The sequence below is a fragment of the Pipistrellus hanaki genome (assembly GCF_964339955.1).
Source record: "Pipistrellus hanaki genome assembly, chromosome: 10".
NCBI lineage: Eukaryota > Metazoa > Chordata > Mammalia > Chiroptera > Vespertilionidae > Pipistrellus > Pipistrellus hanaki.
The window spans coordinates 47,996,409-48,012,885 of record NC_140512.1 but is presented as its reverse complement, the minus strand read 5'-3'; the positions used below and the strand labels follow the sequence as shown (position 1 = coordinate 48,012,885).

Below are 16,477 nucleotides of genomic sequence, written 5' to 3'. Positions count from 1 at the left end.
GGGATGGGAAATAAGCATTTCCTCTTCATATAAGGAGCAACACACACACACACACACAACCACTTTTGGGAGGGCGGCATCTATGGAGGCTAGTGGCTACATAAGAGCTAATTTTTAAATTAAATATTTTTATTGATATCAGAGAGGAAGGGAGAGGGAGGGAGAGAAACATCAATGAGAATCATTGACTGCCTACTGGGGATTAAGCCCCAAATCATAGGTGGATGCTCAACTACTGAGCCACACTGACCGGGAAGAGGGTGATAGGGAACATGATGGTGAGAGATGAAGGTTGAAATAAGGGGTCCAATAGTCTGAATATTGAGAGGCGGTGGGGAGTCACTAAGATTGTAATCAAGTGTTAAACCCGCTGTGTCTCAGAGAAGTGACTTGTCCAAGTCCTACAATTAGGAACAGAATCAGAAAAATGAACTAATCATTCCCAGATAACCAGTTCCTAATGCACTAAGCAGTAACTCCCCGCGGTCCCGTGTTTACCACTGAACCGCAAATCAGAAGACAAGGCGCACATCCGCAGGCGCCACTGGCTCTGCGGAAATGGCCTCAGCCCTTCAACCGGAAGCACAAAGTGACCGCTGCTTACGCCACCTAACGGTCGACCAGAGGCAAAGTCCGTGTGGAGAGCCTTGGCACCGGAAGTGGACGGCTGTTTCCGGTAAGGATCCCAAGGAGCAGAGGCTAAAAGGGCGATTCACGGAGACTCGGCCAGTGTGTCCTGCGTGCTCGGCGCCGCAACGTCTCGAGTCTACTTCTGCGCAGGCGCGGGGGCCACCGCACGGGGAACGCGTGTGCCCGACCGTGCGCGCGCCCGGTCTCCTTTGGGCGCGGCGGTGCCGTTCGGAGGGTAAAGCCTTTGGAGCTGTAACGCAGCCTTTTGTTCTCTTAACTACAACTCCCAGCATGCCTCGTCCCCCATGTTGCTACTAGGTGCGGTCTACCAGGATAGGTTAAAAAAGGACGTCAGGGATCATGACGTACCAAAGGGGAAAAAAATTGAATACGTCGTTTAAGGCCATCGTTCACAGAAGCCCCAGTGGCCTAATGGATAAGGCATTGGCCTCCTAAGCCAGGGATTGTGGGTTCGAGTCCCATCTGGGGTGGCGAGGCATTTTTTTCTGTTCTCACTTCTTAAGCAATTGTAGTGAAATATGCTAACTTAATTTTACTTTTTATAAATAAGAAATGTATGTGTGGTTTTCCTAGGTGTTGGGTTACTACTAGAGTCGGCATACTCCATTCTCTTTCTCTGATTTGGGGAAGTCAATACGTTGAATTTCGTTGTCCCCTCTAGAAATAATGTCTGCTCAGCGTGTTCTGTTTCAAATCAACACCCATTCGCGCCAGACTCTCTATTTCTCGAGGCTGAAAAGGTCGGTTAAGCTGAGGGGATCTCAAATGGCGCCATCAGGAAAGGGCTTCCTTTTCCCTCGCCCAGCTTGTCAGTCACTCGGCTTTCCTTTGCTTTTCCCTTAACTCCTTAGGGCGCCGCTCGGCGTTCGATTACTAAGGCTGCGCAGGGGAGGGAAGGGAACCTTTCCGCTGTTTTGCAATCGAGGAGAGGAGCCGGGTGGGCTCGACCGTACCATTGAGTGACTGGGCCTGGGGGTGAAGGAGCTACAGGGGCGCTGGGCGGCGCAGGACACCGGGCTCCGAGGACCGGAAATGGCGGCGCTCGGGCCGCCGGCGCGCACCCTGCGCGGTCTTCTACGGGAGCTGCGCTACATGAACGCAGGCACCGGCCGACCCTACCGCGACACCGCGGCCTATCGGTACCTCGTGCAGGCTTTCCGCGCCCATCGGGTATGGAAGCCCTGACCCGCGTGCTCCGCGCCCCTTCCCCGGGGTGGGCGGGGGAGCCGGGTTCGGGCGGGCGCCGAGAGCGCGGGGCCTGAGCGCCTGCGTTTCTGAGGCCGACCCTCCGCCCAGCCCCGGTTCCGGCCAGGAGAGCCCGGCTCTACCTCTCTGGGCTCCGACCCATGGCCTAAGCCCAGAGCCTGACCCCGGGCCGCGGGAGGGCAAAGCCACCGGGGAGGAGCTGTCCCCGAGGAGTTCATTGGCTCTTTTGCATGAATGAAGGAGAAAGTCGGAGGAAAGAGAAACGAGAAAACGGGGGGGGGGGGGGGGGGGGGGGGAAGAAAGCGTGTATCCGAAACCGGTTTGGCTCAGTGGATAGAGTGTCGGCTTGCGGACTGAAGGGTCCCAGGTTCAATTCCGGTCAAGGGCATGTACCTTGGTTGCGGGCGCATCCCCAGTGGGGGGTGTACAGGGGGCAGCTGATCAGTGATTCTCATGATGTTTCTAGCTCTCTATACCCTCTCCCTTCCTCTCTGTAAAAAATCAATAAAAATATATTAAGAAAGAAAGAAAGAAAGAAAGAAAGAAAGCAAGCGTGTAGGGTCCCTAGCCGCCGCATCTGTCCATTTCGCTGCCCATTCCCTAGTAAAGCTATTCTCAGAAGCAACTTTTGAGGCAGAAAGAGAAGCTATAACAGTACATGAAATATTGGGAGCTTCCTGAAGAGCAGGAACTGTTACTTAGGTTGTATCCCCTTCACCAAACAGATGGTGCCTTGTAAAGGGAATTAGAAACTTGTCATGAAGTGGCACTGTTCGTTAAGACATTACCGTGATGTATGTCCAGATAGGTTTTGTCCTTCTGTAGCTGATAAATCTGAACATATGGGAAAACGTACTTGAGAAATTCCTTTTTAAAAAAAAATATATTTTATTGATTTTTTTACAGAGAGGAAGGGAGAGAGATAGAGAGCTAGAAACTTCGATGAGAGAGAAACATCGACCAGGTTCCTCCTGCACACCCCCTACCGGGGATGTTCCCACAACCAATGTACATGCCCTTGACGGTAATGGAACCTGGGAACTTTCAGTCCCCAGACGGATGCTCTACCACTGAGCCAAACCCGCTTCGGTGAGAAATTCCTTTGTTAAATCCTTTTCCTTTTTTTTTTTTTTTTTTTTAATACATTTTATTGATTTTGTACAGAGAGGAAGGGATAGGTTTCGGTGATAGTTTCATTTTTCAAATGGGGCAACAGAGACTCAGGGTCAGCCACCCTTTCAAGGACACATATAAGAACAACTAAGATGTAGGTTACCTAGTTCCCAAATAAGAGTCCATTAATTAACGCCTTTGAAGTTAGGGGTCTGGCTGGAAGAGAGATTGCAGCCTCAGAAATAATAAATTGGAGAGTCAGTTTTGGCTCTATGGAAGGAAAAATACCATCCTTTGAACAATGTGGGAAACTGGAGACCACTAACCTAAATATTGAATTTCTGAGCCATGGAAGTTAGAATGCAAAATGTCAGAACTAAAATTTCGCTACTTGTTCAAAAGTCTGACAAGAGACTATTAGGAACTGACAAGTGAATCATCGATCTGCTGCCTCCTGCTCGTCCCCCACTGTGATCAAACCCAGTGTAAGGGTGGGAGGGAGAGGTATGGGAGAGAGAATGATTGATGTGCGAGAGATACATTAACTTAATTGCCTCCTGATGATGCCGGGAATTGAACCTGCAACCCAGGTACAAGCCCTGCCCTGGGAATCAAACTCGGAAACCTTCAGCACCAGGGCCAACACTATCCACTGAAACACACTGGCAAGGCATACTGTTATATTTTGATTGACCCTTCTCTCCAGGCTCCTTATGATTAAGGCCTAAGTCAAAGACAGTATTCTCTTGTCCCATATCAGTGGTCAGCAAGCTCATTAGTCAACAGAGCCAAATATCAACAGTACAAAGATTGAAATTTCTTTTGAGAGCCAAATTTTTTAAACTTAAACTTCTTCTAATGCCACTTCTTCAAAATAGACTCGACCAAGCCGTGGTATTTCTGGAAGAGCCACACTCAAGGGGCCAAAGAGCCGCATGTGGCTTGCGAGCAGCAGTTTGCTGACCATGGACCTATACTAACATAGAATTCTTGTTTCAAATTTTATCAATTTAGATTTGTTGATGTTTGACATTGGTGTTAATCTCAAATTTTTAATTATAAAAAAATTTTTTTTAATTGATTGCCCTGGCCAGTGTGGCTCCGTTGTTGGAGTGTCAGCCTGTGCACTGGAAGGTCTCGGGTTTAATTCCCAGTCAGGACACATGCCTAGGTTGAGGGTTCAATCCCCAGTCAGGGCAGATAAGGGAGGCAATTGATCAATCTATCTCTTTCACATTGTTGTTTCTCCCACTCTAAAATTAAAAAAAAAAATTAATTTTATTAAAGGGGATGAATTTTGCCTTTTTGAGCAGCTTATGAGTGGATTTTCCCGTATGTGATCTGCAGATCTTAAGCCACACTCTAGATATTTAAATAAAGGTTAAAGAAAGGGGATTCTGTAGGCAGTGGTGCCAGAGATTAATGGACACTGGACAGGACTCCTTGAGTCATTAGAGGCTATGCACACATCTCCATCTCTTCCTTCCTGCCCCTTTCTCACACCCTCAGACTATTCAAGTAAAAGACAGTGGAATAATTTCCTTCATCTGGAAATTATGATGAAGAAGAAACAGGATTTAGAGAACTTCAGAATGGCTATGCAGTCTTCAGTTCCTTAAGGTCATCAGAATCCAGATTTTTCAGGTGGATAAGTAAATTGTGAGAGTGAGTACAAGTAATATGAAAATGTACGTGTGGTTTTTAAAAAATATATATATTTTATTGATTTTTTACAGAGAGGAAGAGAGAGGGATAGTGAGCTAGAAACATCAATGAGAGAGAATCATGGATCAGCTGCCTCCTGCACACCCCCCACTGGGGATGTGCCCGCAACCAAGGTACATGCCCTTGACTGGAATCGAACCTGGGACCTTTCAGTCCACAGGCCGACGCTCTATCCACTGAGCCAAACTGGTTTCGGCAAAAATGTACATGTTTTATATGTAAAACTATTTTGTTACTATTGAGGACACAGCTGTTTTGCAGACAAAATAAATTTTAAGATTTCATTGAAATGAAAAGCATATTCCACATTAACCAAAATCCACAGTCATGAGAAGCAGCCCTTCATTGGTTTGAAGGGGAAAACATTCTACATTATATTTCTGAAGTGATATTAATGATCAGTGACCTGATTATAATTACCCACCTCTGCCATTAACCAACCACCCAGCCTCTCTGGGCTTTAGTTTTCTTATTTGTAAAATGAGAGAACTGAAGCTAGATGACTTTCTTCTAAAATGTGCAGTCACTCAGTGAAACTTTGTAAAACTCTTTTTTTTCTTCCCACCTTTATTTTTTTTTTTTTTTTTTTTTTTAAATATATTTTTATTGATTTTTATACAGAGAGGAAGGGAGAGAGATAGAGAGTTAGAAACATCGATGAGAGTCAACGATCAGTTGCCTCTTGCACACCCCCCACTGGGGATATGCCCGCAACCAAGGTACATGCCCCTGACCGGAATCGAACCCGGGACCCTTCAGTCCCCAAGCCGACGCTCCTTCCATTGAGCCAAACCGGTCCCGGCTCTTCCCACCTTTAAAAAAAAAACTTATTTGTTGATTTTAGAGAGAGAGAGGTCAATGTGTTTTTCCACTTCTCTATGTAGTCATTGCTCCTTGCATATGCCCTGATGGTATGGAACCCAGCACCTTGCCATACTGGGAGGATGCTCTAACCAACTGAGCCACCTGGTGTGAAGCTTGTCAGTGAACTGGCGGTCAGCTTTCCTAAAAATCAACAATTAGAGAGTTCCTCTGTATATTTATTAAGTATACACAAATACATGTTTCTGTTTCCTCTCTGCAATTTTCTTTCATTCTAGAGAATGTTTATTATATCTTACTCTTTGGCCTTTGGCTGGGCTGTTGATAAAGTATCTGTCTTTGCTACTTCTCTAGGTCACCAGTGAGAAGCTGTGCAGAGCCCAACATGAGCTCCATTTCCAAGCTGCCACCTATCTCTGCCTCCTTCGTAGCGTGCGTGAACATGTGGCCCTTCATCAGGAATTTCATGGCAAGGGTGAGCGCTCAGTGGAGGAGGCAGCTGGCTTGGTGGGTCTCAAGTTGCCCCATCAGCCCGGAGGGAAGGGCTGGGAGCCATGAAAATGGAGAGATTCCTTGGATGCTGCCTTCATACAAGAATTTAATTATTTATATTGATATGTATTTATCATTAAATTTTATTTAAAGTTTAGGGGTTTTCTCTGTAATTTTGTTGTCCAAGTGTTTCTTTTTTTGCAGTCTTTTTTTTATTTAAGAAAAAACGATTTTAAATATAATAATGTTACATGCAATAAATCTTAATGTTTCAAGAAAACGATCTTTAATATTACATGCAATAAGCACTACTTCAAGATACACGATTTAAAATATGTTACATGCAGCCAAGACCGGTTTGGCTCAATGGATAGAGCATTGGCTTGGGGACTGAAAGGTCCCGGGTTCGATTCCGGTCAAGGGCATGTACCTTGGTTGCGGGCATATCCCCAGTAGGGGGTGTGCAAGAGGCAGCTGATCGATGTCTATCTCTCATCGATGTTTCTAACTCTCTATCTCTCTCCCTTCCTCTCTGTACAAAATCAATAAAATATATTAAATAAATAAATAAATAAATAAAATATGTTACATGCAATAAACACCAATTATTCAAGAAAAATGATCTTACAAATATATTACATGCAGTAAACATTAATATTTCAAGAATAAAACGATTTTAAGTTTAATAACATCACCAACACTGTACTAACATAGTATGGTATCACAAAAGTTGTAGGAAATATTAAAAACTGCAAATAGCCGGGACCGGTTTGGCTCAGTGGATAGAGCGTCGGCTTGGGGACTGAAGGGTCCCGGGTTCGATTCCGGTCAAGGGCATGTACCTTGGTTGCGGGCATATCCCCAGTAGGGGGTGTGCAAGAGGCAGCTGATCGATGACTCTCTCTCATTGATGTTTCTAACTCTCTATCTCTCTCCCTTCCTCTCTGTACAAAATCAATAAAATATATTTAAAAAAAAATAAAAATAAAAATAAATAAATAAAAACTGCAAATAACAGGATTAATTCTATTCTAGACTATTCCCCCCATTTTTTAAAATTCTTTGTTTAAAGTATTACATGAGTCTCCTTTTTTCCCCATTGACCTCTCCTCACCACCACCTCCCGTAAGCTCAAGCCTTCACCCCCCCTACTGTCTGTATTGATTGGTTTTGCTCATATGCATGCATACAAGTCCTTTTGTTGATCTCTTACCCATCACTCCCCTTCCCCCCACCTTCCCTCATATGTTATACAGTCTGTTGGATGTTTCTGGTTATATTTTTGTTCATCGTTTTATGTTCATTATATTCCACTAATGAGTGAAATTGTATTATATTTATTTTTCTCCTTGCTTATTTCACTTAGCACGATTCTTTTAAAGTCTATTTTGTCAGATATACATATTGTCAGATATACATATTTTGTCAGATATACATATTGTATATATTGTCAGATATACATACATATAAAAAAAAGTCTGTTTTGTCAGATATACATATCAGATATACATATTGTCAGATATACATTTGTCAGATATACATCTAACTTTTTTTTCTTTTCCATTTACATGGAAATTTTTTTTCCATCTTGTGTCTTTTTTTGAGGTGGGTTTCTTTTAGATAGCATATAATTGGGTTATGTTTTTGTATCCATTCAGCTATCCTACACCTTTTGATTAGAACATTTAATCCATTTACATTTAGAGTTATTATTTTTAAAATATATTTTATTGATCTTTTTACAGAGAGGAAGGGAGAGGGTTAGAGAGTCAGAAATATCCATGAGAGAGAAACATCCATTAGCTGCTTCTTGCACACTGCCTACTGGCGATGTGCCTGCAACCAAGGTACATGCCCTCGACCAGAATCGAACCTGGGACCCCTGAGTCTGCAGGCCGTTGTCGAGTTATTATTGAGAGGTACTTATTTATATCAATTTTAATTCTGTATGGCTAGATTTCTCTCTGTTTCTTCTTCTCAGCAATCTTTTACAGAAACCCCTTTAGCATTTCTTGTAATGCTGACTTGGTAGTGATGAACTTCTTTAGCTTTTTTCTGTCTGGGAAGCTCTTTATTTGACCATCTATTTTGAATGCTAATCTGGCTGGATATAGTCATCTCGGTCTCAAATCCTTGTTTTCCATTACCTTGAGTACTTCATGCCATTCCCTCTGGCCTGTAGAGTTTCTGTTGAGATATCAGGTGTCAGCCTTATGGAAACTTTTTTGTAAGTAACAGTTTTCTCGCTGTCTTTAAGATTCTCTGTCTTTAATTTTTTGCATTTTAATTATTATGTGTTTGGACGTGGGTCTGTTTGGGTTCTTGTTTGGGGTTCTCTGTGCCTCCTATGCTTTTGTGACTTTTTCCTTTACCAGGTTAGGGAAGTTTTCTACCATTCTTTCTTCAAACACCCTCTATTCCTGTCTTTCTGCCTCTTTTGCTAAAGGGATTGTTACATTGCACATTGTCCCACAGCTCCCGTAAAGCTGTCTGCCTGTTTGTTTTTTTTAAATTATTTTTTGTTTTGTTTCTCTAATCAAAACAGATTGAGTGATCTTTTCAACTCTGTCTTCTAATTCACTGATTCAATCCTCAGCTTCCCCTAATTTGCGGTGTATTCCTTCCAGTATGTTTTTTATTTGTGTTATATAATTCTTTATCTCAGACTGTTTTTTTTTCCATAGTTACTATATCTTTTTTCATACTGTTGGGCATTTTTAGCATCATTCCTCTGAACTCTTTCAGATAAATTTCTTATCTCTGCTTCATTTATCTCTTCTGGAGAATTCGCTAGTTCTTTCATTTAATGGTTGTTTCTTTGTTTCCTCATTTTGGTTGTCTGTTTGGGTTTGTGACTGTATGTTTTAGGTAGATCCTCTATACCTCTCAATCTCTTGTGCAGGATAGTGTTAAAGGCTGTTAATTGGATCAGGCAAAGACTCAAAGCCTCCAGAGACCACCTCTGCTACCAAGTAGTAGGATTCCAGACTTGAATTGTCCACAAGCAATCGTCCTCAGGTGTGGCAAGTTTTTTCAACAGGGTGGGACAGTTGCTTCTGCCTGGAGGCTAATTGTTACTTTTAATTTCTTAAGTGGTCTCAGGTCAAAGTGTTTTCCAATAGGGTGTATCCATTTTTCCCCAAGGCAAGGCAGATGTCTATGTGGGAAAGATGACCTTCACTGTGTGAGGGAATAACTCAGTCCATGAAACTTCTGAGCTTTATTCCCTGCGTCCCCAGTCCTGGGTTCTGCTCTCACAGCTCCAGTCCACTTCACCCTCCCTCTGTCAGAACCCAAGATGGGTGACTCCACAGGGAATTTTGTGCATTGGCCCTTTAAGAGGATGCCTAAACTTTCAGCTGCCGTTCCCTGGCAAACAGCACCCCACTGCTTTTTACAGCTAGATGTTATGTGGGTGTATTCAATTTGGTGCTCTCTGCTGGGGATTAGATTAGATCCCAGAGTTCTCAGTGGCCACACACACACACACACACACCCTGCTTCTCCCTCTGAGATATCTCTCTGGGACTTCAGTTGTCATCTGTGAGAGCCTGGCCAGCCCCTTCAAGTCTCCGTCCTTTCTACCAGTCTGTATGCAGACTCCACCTTCTGTCTTTGTTTGTCAGGGTTCTCTCCTGTGAGTTTTCCATTGGTTATTCGGGAAGCCTTTCCGTATTTCAGTTGTAATTCCAGCTTGTTTCTGGGAGCGTGTCCCTGCAGCATCCTCCTACTCTGCCGCCATTTTTAATGCCTGTCCAAGTGTTTCTTAGGGAGATTTCATCTTTATTGAACTTATACTAGGCTGATTGATGTTCTGAATTTACTTTTAAAACTCTATTAATATATTTATTTTAAAGTAATAAAAGCCTATTACTAAGGAATTTATATGATATTAACATAAAAACCCTATTCCTTTGTCCTTTCCTTTTCCCATTCCCAGATGGTAACTATTACTAACAGTTTGGTATGCATCTTTCCAGATATTTCTTATGCATATGCAAGCATACAATTATATGTACAGTTATTAAAAATATATAAGTACCAAATGTTAATACCCAGGAAGGAAACAGATGGCACACCCAAATAGGGTTACTGAGGAGAGTTAATGAAGAGATTTATAAAGACATGGCCTGAATTAAGGTCAACAGGATGGGCTACCAACAATGTGGCACTATTATGGGGTTGGCAAAAGTGGGTGAATAATAAGTAACATAAAAATAAACTCTGTTTTGCCCTGACTGGTTTGACTCAGTGGATAGAGTATTGGCCTGTGTACTCATGAGTCCCAGGTTCAATTCTGGTCAAGGGCATGTACCTTGGTTGCGGGCACATCCCCAGAAGGAGGTGTGCAGGAGGCAGCTGATCGATATTTCTGTTTCATTGATGTTTCTAACTTTCTATCCCTCTCCCTTCCTCTCTGTAAAAAAAAATCAATAAAATATATATTTTTTTTAAAAAGAATTAGCTGAACTCATTGTTAGAAATGGAAGAAATTAATTCTGGAACATAAACTGTTTTAGCAATAATACTGGGAAGATTCCAGACCTAGGGAATCCTGAAGTTTTGCCAAAGTGTTAGCTTACTACTCAAGTTTTTGATGTGGTACCTATTCTATCACATTCTTTGATTTTGCTGTCTCTTACCTTCTTTATCTTCAACTATTTCCTCTCACTAAATTATGTTAGCATTTAACATATAGTTAGCATAACTAAAGGTGCTTCCATTTAAAAACAGCTTGGTCTCTAACTCAAATGCCTTTCGGCTATCCTTTTGTTCTTCACGAAGGAATGAATGTACTCAGTGAATTGAACAAATTATTTCCATTTTCACATTTTTTAAACTTATGTTGAAGTATAAACTTAGATATAATTTTAAGTGTACAGGTCAATGAGTGCACCTATGTAATAACCACTCCAATAGAGCTATAGAACGTTTCCACTGCCCTCAAAAGTTCTCCTGTCCCTTTGCAGTCAATCCCCCTTCTCCACACTTGGTCCCAGGCAAGCACTCACCGGCTTGCTATTACCATAAATTAGTTTGGCCTCTTCAAGTACTTCATCTAAATGCAATCATATACAATATAATGTACTCGTTTGAGTTGGCTTCTTTTGCTAAGCATACTGATTTTGAGATTAATAAACCATGTTGTTGCATATATTCATTTTCTGCAATTTTCACTGCCTATTTATCCACAACTCATGCAAGTCTGGTTTCTGCCTCTCTAACAGAATTGTCTTACAAGGTTACAGATGACCTTCAGGCCACTAAACCCAGTAGATCATTCCTTATCTTGATCTCTAGAGGGCATTTGACACTAGTGACCATTCTTCCTTTTCCCTTAACTTTCACAACACCATATTCCTCTAGCCATTTGTCTTCATTTTCCTCTTCAGTGAATCCCTTAAATGTTGGTGTTCCTGCCCTAGCTGGTTTAGCTCAGTGGATAGAGTGTTGGCCTGCAAACTGAAAGGTCCCGTATTCATTTTTGATCAAGTGCACATGCCCGAGTTGTGGGATTGCCAGAGGCAGGCAGCCAATCAATGATTCTCTCTCATCATTGATGTTTCTATCTCTCCCTCTTCCTTTCTCTCTGAAATCAATTAAAAAAAAAAAATTGGTGTTCCTTGGTTCCCACGTAGGTTCTTACCTTACACTCTGTGCTTTCCAAGGCTTTAATTATCAAAAGGCTAACTCCAGTTCAGGCTCCCCTGCTAAGCTGTAGACCTGTATGTCCCGCTGTCCAGGAGACAATACCATAGATACCTCAAAGGCATTTCAAATTCAATGCATTCTAACTGGAACCATATCATCTTCACCTCTAAGTGTCTCTGCTATTATCAGTTTATGGACACTTTCACTCATTCAAGTCAGAAATCTAAGTTCTTTTAGACTGCTGTCTTTCACATCCTCAGTTAAGTAATCATTAGATTCTACCTCCTAAGAGTTCTTTTTTTTTTTTTTATTAAATATATTTTATTGATTTTTTTTTTTACAGAGAGGAAGGGAGAGAGATAGAGAGCCAGAAACGTCGATGAAAGAGAAACATCGACCAGCCGCCTCCTGCACATCCCCCACCAGGGATGTGCCCGCAGCCAATGTACATGCCCTTGACCGGAATCAAATCTGTGCCTTTCAGTCCGCAGACCGACGCTCTACCACTGAGCCAAACCGGTTTCGGCAAGTTCTTGAATCTCTATTACTACACTAGTCCAGACTTCATTTCTTTTATCTCTTCTCTGACCAATGCCTTAACTCCAACTTGCTCTCCTCAAACAGTCGCATATTCCATTATACGCAGATCTAATATTACCACTTTGGCTTACAACCCTTCAAAGTTAAACTTATCAAGGGCCTCCAGGATCTGGCCATTGCCAAATCTCTTCAGCCTTATTTCTACTCTCCTTATATTTGACAGTATAGCCATATTGAAATTCAGTTTTAGGAGCTGTGGTCTTTCAACATTTTGCTGCTCCTTATTCATGGAAAGCTCTTTCCCTCTAATCATACCCCTCTTTCTCTAGCTAATTCCTATTCATTCTTCAAATCTCACCTTAAATTTTGCTTTCTCTTTTTCTTCCTTCAACAAGTACTTTTGAATGCTATGTGTTTGACACTGGGTTAGTTATCCTTCTCCTAAAAAATGAAAGTGTCGCTGAAACCGGTTTGGCTCAATGGATAGAGCATTGGCTTGGGGACTGAAGGGTCCCGGGTTCGATTCCGGTCAAGGGCATGTACCTTGGTTGCGGGCATATCCCCAGTAGGAGGTGTGCAAGAGGCAGCTGATCGATGACTCTCTCTCATCGATGTTTCTGGCTCTGTATCTCTCTCCCTCTCTGTACAAAATCAATAAAATATATATATTTTTTTAAATGAAAGTGTCCTTTTTCAAGCAGCAGGTTTGTATATGCTAATTGCTTTTAATTCCTCTGTCTTCATTTATTTTTAACTTCTTTATTAATTAAGGTGTCACATGTGTATCCTTATTCCTCCATTACCCCCCTCTCCCCCACTCATGCCTTCACTTGCGCCCCCCCCCATTGTATGTGTCCATTGGTTAGGCTTATAATCATGCATACAAGTCCTTTGGTTGATCTCTCCCCTAATTCCTCTGTCTTTAATAGACTAGCTCTCAGTTCAGGTTTGACTCTTGCTATTTCTCCTCTCCATATACTTCAGATGTTTATGCATTTTGACTAGACCATTCCCTGGCTTTATGGTATAAAGTTATTGGTACTTTGCTTGTCCCTTGTCTGGATAAATTTTAGGGGTAAAAATACAAACCTGATGATAAGAATAAAAGGTTCCCATACTAGGATTATGGGGGGCAGGGAGAGAGAGAATTTGTAGTTTTGAACTAAAGATGAGCCAATTTCTAAGTTTTTTATTCACCCAACTAAAAGATACTTTATTTACATAGAATTTGATGTTTAAATCTACATTTAAATTAACAGGGACAGTGTTTATAAAATTTGATAGTAGGTATGTACTGGTGCCCCAGAAGAACTACAAAGAGGAAGGCAGAGGAGTAGAGAGAAACATCGGCCACCCTTCACTGGAGATCAAGCCCACAACCTGGCATGCAGCCTGACTGGGACTCCATCCAGTGACCTCTTGGTTATGGGTTGATGTTCAACCACTTAGCCACACCAACCAAACATAAGAACTACAATATTAAATTACTACATAGCCATTTATGATATACTATATTTCGTTTATAAATTACAATAAAATGAAGAATTGTCTGCCAGAAGCCAGTTCCAGCATGTCATAATTGCAAGAGTTTCATCAAAAGGCCAGTCCAGGAACACCCAGACACGGAGTGGCTGGGCCCGGAGAAGCCCGGCCCAGAGCAGCCGGGTTGGGAGCAGCCAGGCCCAGAACAGCAGTAGACAACCACGAAGAATCCAGGCTGGGAGCGGCCAGGCTCGGAGCAGTCGGGTCGGGTGCGGCCAGGCCCGGAGCAGCGGCTGCCAGGCTGGGAGCGGCCAGGCCCGGAGCAGCAGCTGCCAGGCTGGGAGCAGCCAGGTCCGGAGCAGCCGGGTCTGGTGTGGCCAGGCCCGGAGCAGCGGCTGCCAGGCTGGGAGCGGCCAGGCCCGGAGCAGCAGCTGCCAGGCTGGGAGCGGCCAGGCCCGGAGCAGCCGGGTCTGGTGCGGCCAGGCCCGGAGCAGCGGCTGCCAGGCTGGGAGCGGCCAGGCCCGGAGCAGCCGGGTCTGGTGCGGCCAGGCCCGGAGCAGCGGCTGCCAGGCTGGGAGCGGCCAGGCCCGGAGCAGCAGCTGCCAGGCTGGGAGCGGCCAGGCCCGGAGCAGCCGGGTCTGGTGCGGCCAGGCCAGGAGCAGCGGCTGCCAGGCTGGGAGCGGCCAGGCCCGGAGCAGCCGGGTCTGGTGCGGCCAGGCCCGGAGCAGCGGCTGCCAGGCTGGGAGCGGCCAGGCCCGGAGCAGCCGGGTCTGGTGCGGCCAGGCCCAGAGCAGTGGCTGCCAGGCTGGGAGTGGCCAGGCCTGGAGAAGCGGCTGCCAGGCTGGGAGCGGCCAGGCCCGGAGCAGCCGGGTCTGGTGCGGCCAGGCCCGGAGCAGCGGTGGCCAGGCTGGGAGCGGCCAGGCCCGGAGCAGCCGGGTCTGGTGCGGCCAGGCCCGGAGCAGCGGCTGCCAGGCTGGGAGCGGCCAGGCCTGGAGCAGCCGGGTCTGGTGCGGCCAGGCCAGGAGCAGCGGCTGCCAGGCTGGGAGCGGCCAGGCCCGGAGCAGCAGCTGCCAGGCTGGGAGCGGCCAGGCCCAGAGCAGCCGGGTCTGGTGCGGCCAGGCCCGGAGCAGCGACTGCCAGGCTAGGAGCGGCCAGGCCCGGAGCAGCCGGGTCTTGTGCGGCCAGGCCCGGAGCAGCAGCTGCCAGGCTGGGAGCGGCCAGGCCCGGAGCAGCCGGGTCTGGTGCGGCCAGGCCAGGAGCAGCGGCTGCCAGGCTGGGAGCGGTCAGGCCCGGAGCAGCCGGTCTGGTGCGGCCAGGCCCGGAGCAGCCGGGTCTGGTGCGGCCAGGCCAGGAGCAATGGCTGCCAGGCTGGGAGCAGCCAGGCCCGGAGCAGCGGCTGTCAGGCTGGGAGCGGCCAGGCCCGGAGCGGCCGGGACCGGAGCAACCGGTCCCAGAGCAGCCGGGTCGGGTGTGGCCAGGCCTGTAGCAGCAACAGCCAAGTCCAGAGCAACTAGGTCGGGAGCGGCAGTGACCAGACCCGGAGCAGCTGGTTGTGGAACGAACCAGAGCAACAGAGGCCAGGCCCGGAGCAGCCAGGCCCGAAACAGCTCGCTCCTCGCCTGTACCTGCCCACGGCTGCCTCTCAGACATGGCTGGAAACTTTTGCGGGAACTTGAGGGTCTGCTGAATCAAGTGATGAAGGCTTAGATCTGGATGTGTTGAGTTAGTATAGCGCTGGGGTGTTGATCTGTAAGTGCCTTGGGTGGGGCCTGGATGAGGCTGGTTGACCTATTTGGAAATGTCTTTTGTGTGAAGTGTATCATTGGGCATGTGGAGGTATTATTGATATGAGATAATGCTAAGTAACAGATTTACTATCTGAAAAGGGATTTACTATCGGGGAAAGGGAGGGAGGAAGAGACTGAACATAAACTGTGCACCTATGGATGAGGACAATGGGGGATGGGGAGGGGGCGGAGGGTGGGGTGGGAACCTGGTGGAGGGGGGAAGAAATGAGGAACCTTTGTAATAATATGAACAATAAAGATTGATTTGAAAAAAAAAAAAAAAAAAAAGGTTGATGGAACTTGGGAACTCAACAGGGCTGAGTCATATGTTATTGCCTGCTGGAATGGCTAAAGGTATTTCCCCAAACCTGAAAAAGATTGTTTACTGCCAGGTAGCTCAGGGCTTCTTAATCTACACGTTATTTCCTCCTACTGGCCAAACAGCTGAACAGCCATAGGCTATTCCTCAATCTGACAATGCTTCTGTAAGAAACCCTACCCTTTGAACTGTATATCTCTACCTTGCCTTAGGCCAATTTGTGTTAATAAAAAGCAAGAGGTCCTGAGACAAGGAGAACTTAGCTCCTTCAGCTAGGCTTCTCCGACACCCAATGCCTTTCAAAATTATCTTTCATCTCTGGACTCTTACTTCAGTTATGCATGGCCTTTCTCCAGATTGCTGAACCCTTCTTAATGCCAGAAAAAGAACCCTGGCAACTGTCTGCTCTAGATGCCTAGCAAAATAAATATTAGCCAAAACCAGTTTGGCTCAGTGGATAGAGCATCGGCCTGCGGCCTAAAGGGTCCCAGGTTTTATTCCGGTCAAGGGCATGTACCTGGGTTGTGGGCACATCCCCAGTGGGGAATGTACAAGAGGCACCTGATTGATGTTTCTCTCTCATTGATGTTTCTAACTATCCCCACTCCCTACCTCTCTGTAAATAATCAATAAAATATATTTAAAATAAAAACAATAAAAATTCTAGAATTAAAGCATTCAATTGATG

At 45.2% G+C, this 16,477-nt stretch overlaps 1 protein-coding gene and 1 long non-coding RNA gene across 2 annotated transcripts; one reads left to right on the top strand and one right to left on the bottom strand.

Moving 5' to 3' along the window:
* Positions 1-1,507: 1,507 nt before the first annotated feature.
* On the top strand, positions 1,508-6,166 carry FMC1 (formation of mitochondrial complex V assembly factor 1 homolog). Its single transcript, XM_084896799.1, has 2 exons — positions 1,508-1,821; positions 5,872-6,166. Exons 1-2 carry the CDS (start codon positions 1,684-1,686, stop codon positions 6,073-6,075), a joined length of 342 nt encoding a protein of 113 aa, XP_084752925.1. The 5' UTR covers positions 1,508-1,683; the 3' UTR covers positions 6,076-6,166.
* LOC311629039 lies at positions 2,734-6,180 on the bottom strand. The gene is made up of 2 exons (XR_014796129.1): positions 5,508-6,180; positions 2,734-5,260 (listed from the first exon to the last, which is right to left on the bottom strand). It is a non-coding gene; the product is annotated as an uncharacterized lncRNA (long non-coding RNA).
* Positions 6,181-16,477: the final 10,297 nt, after the last annotated feature.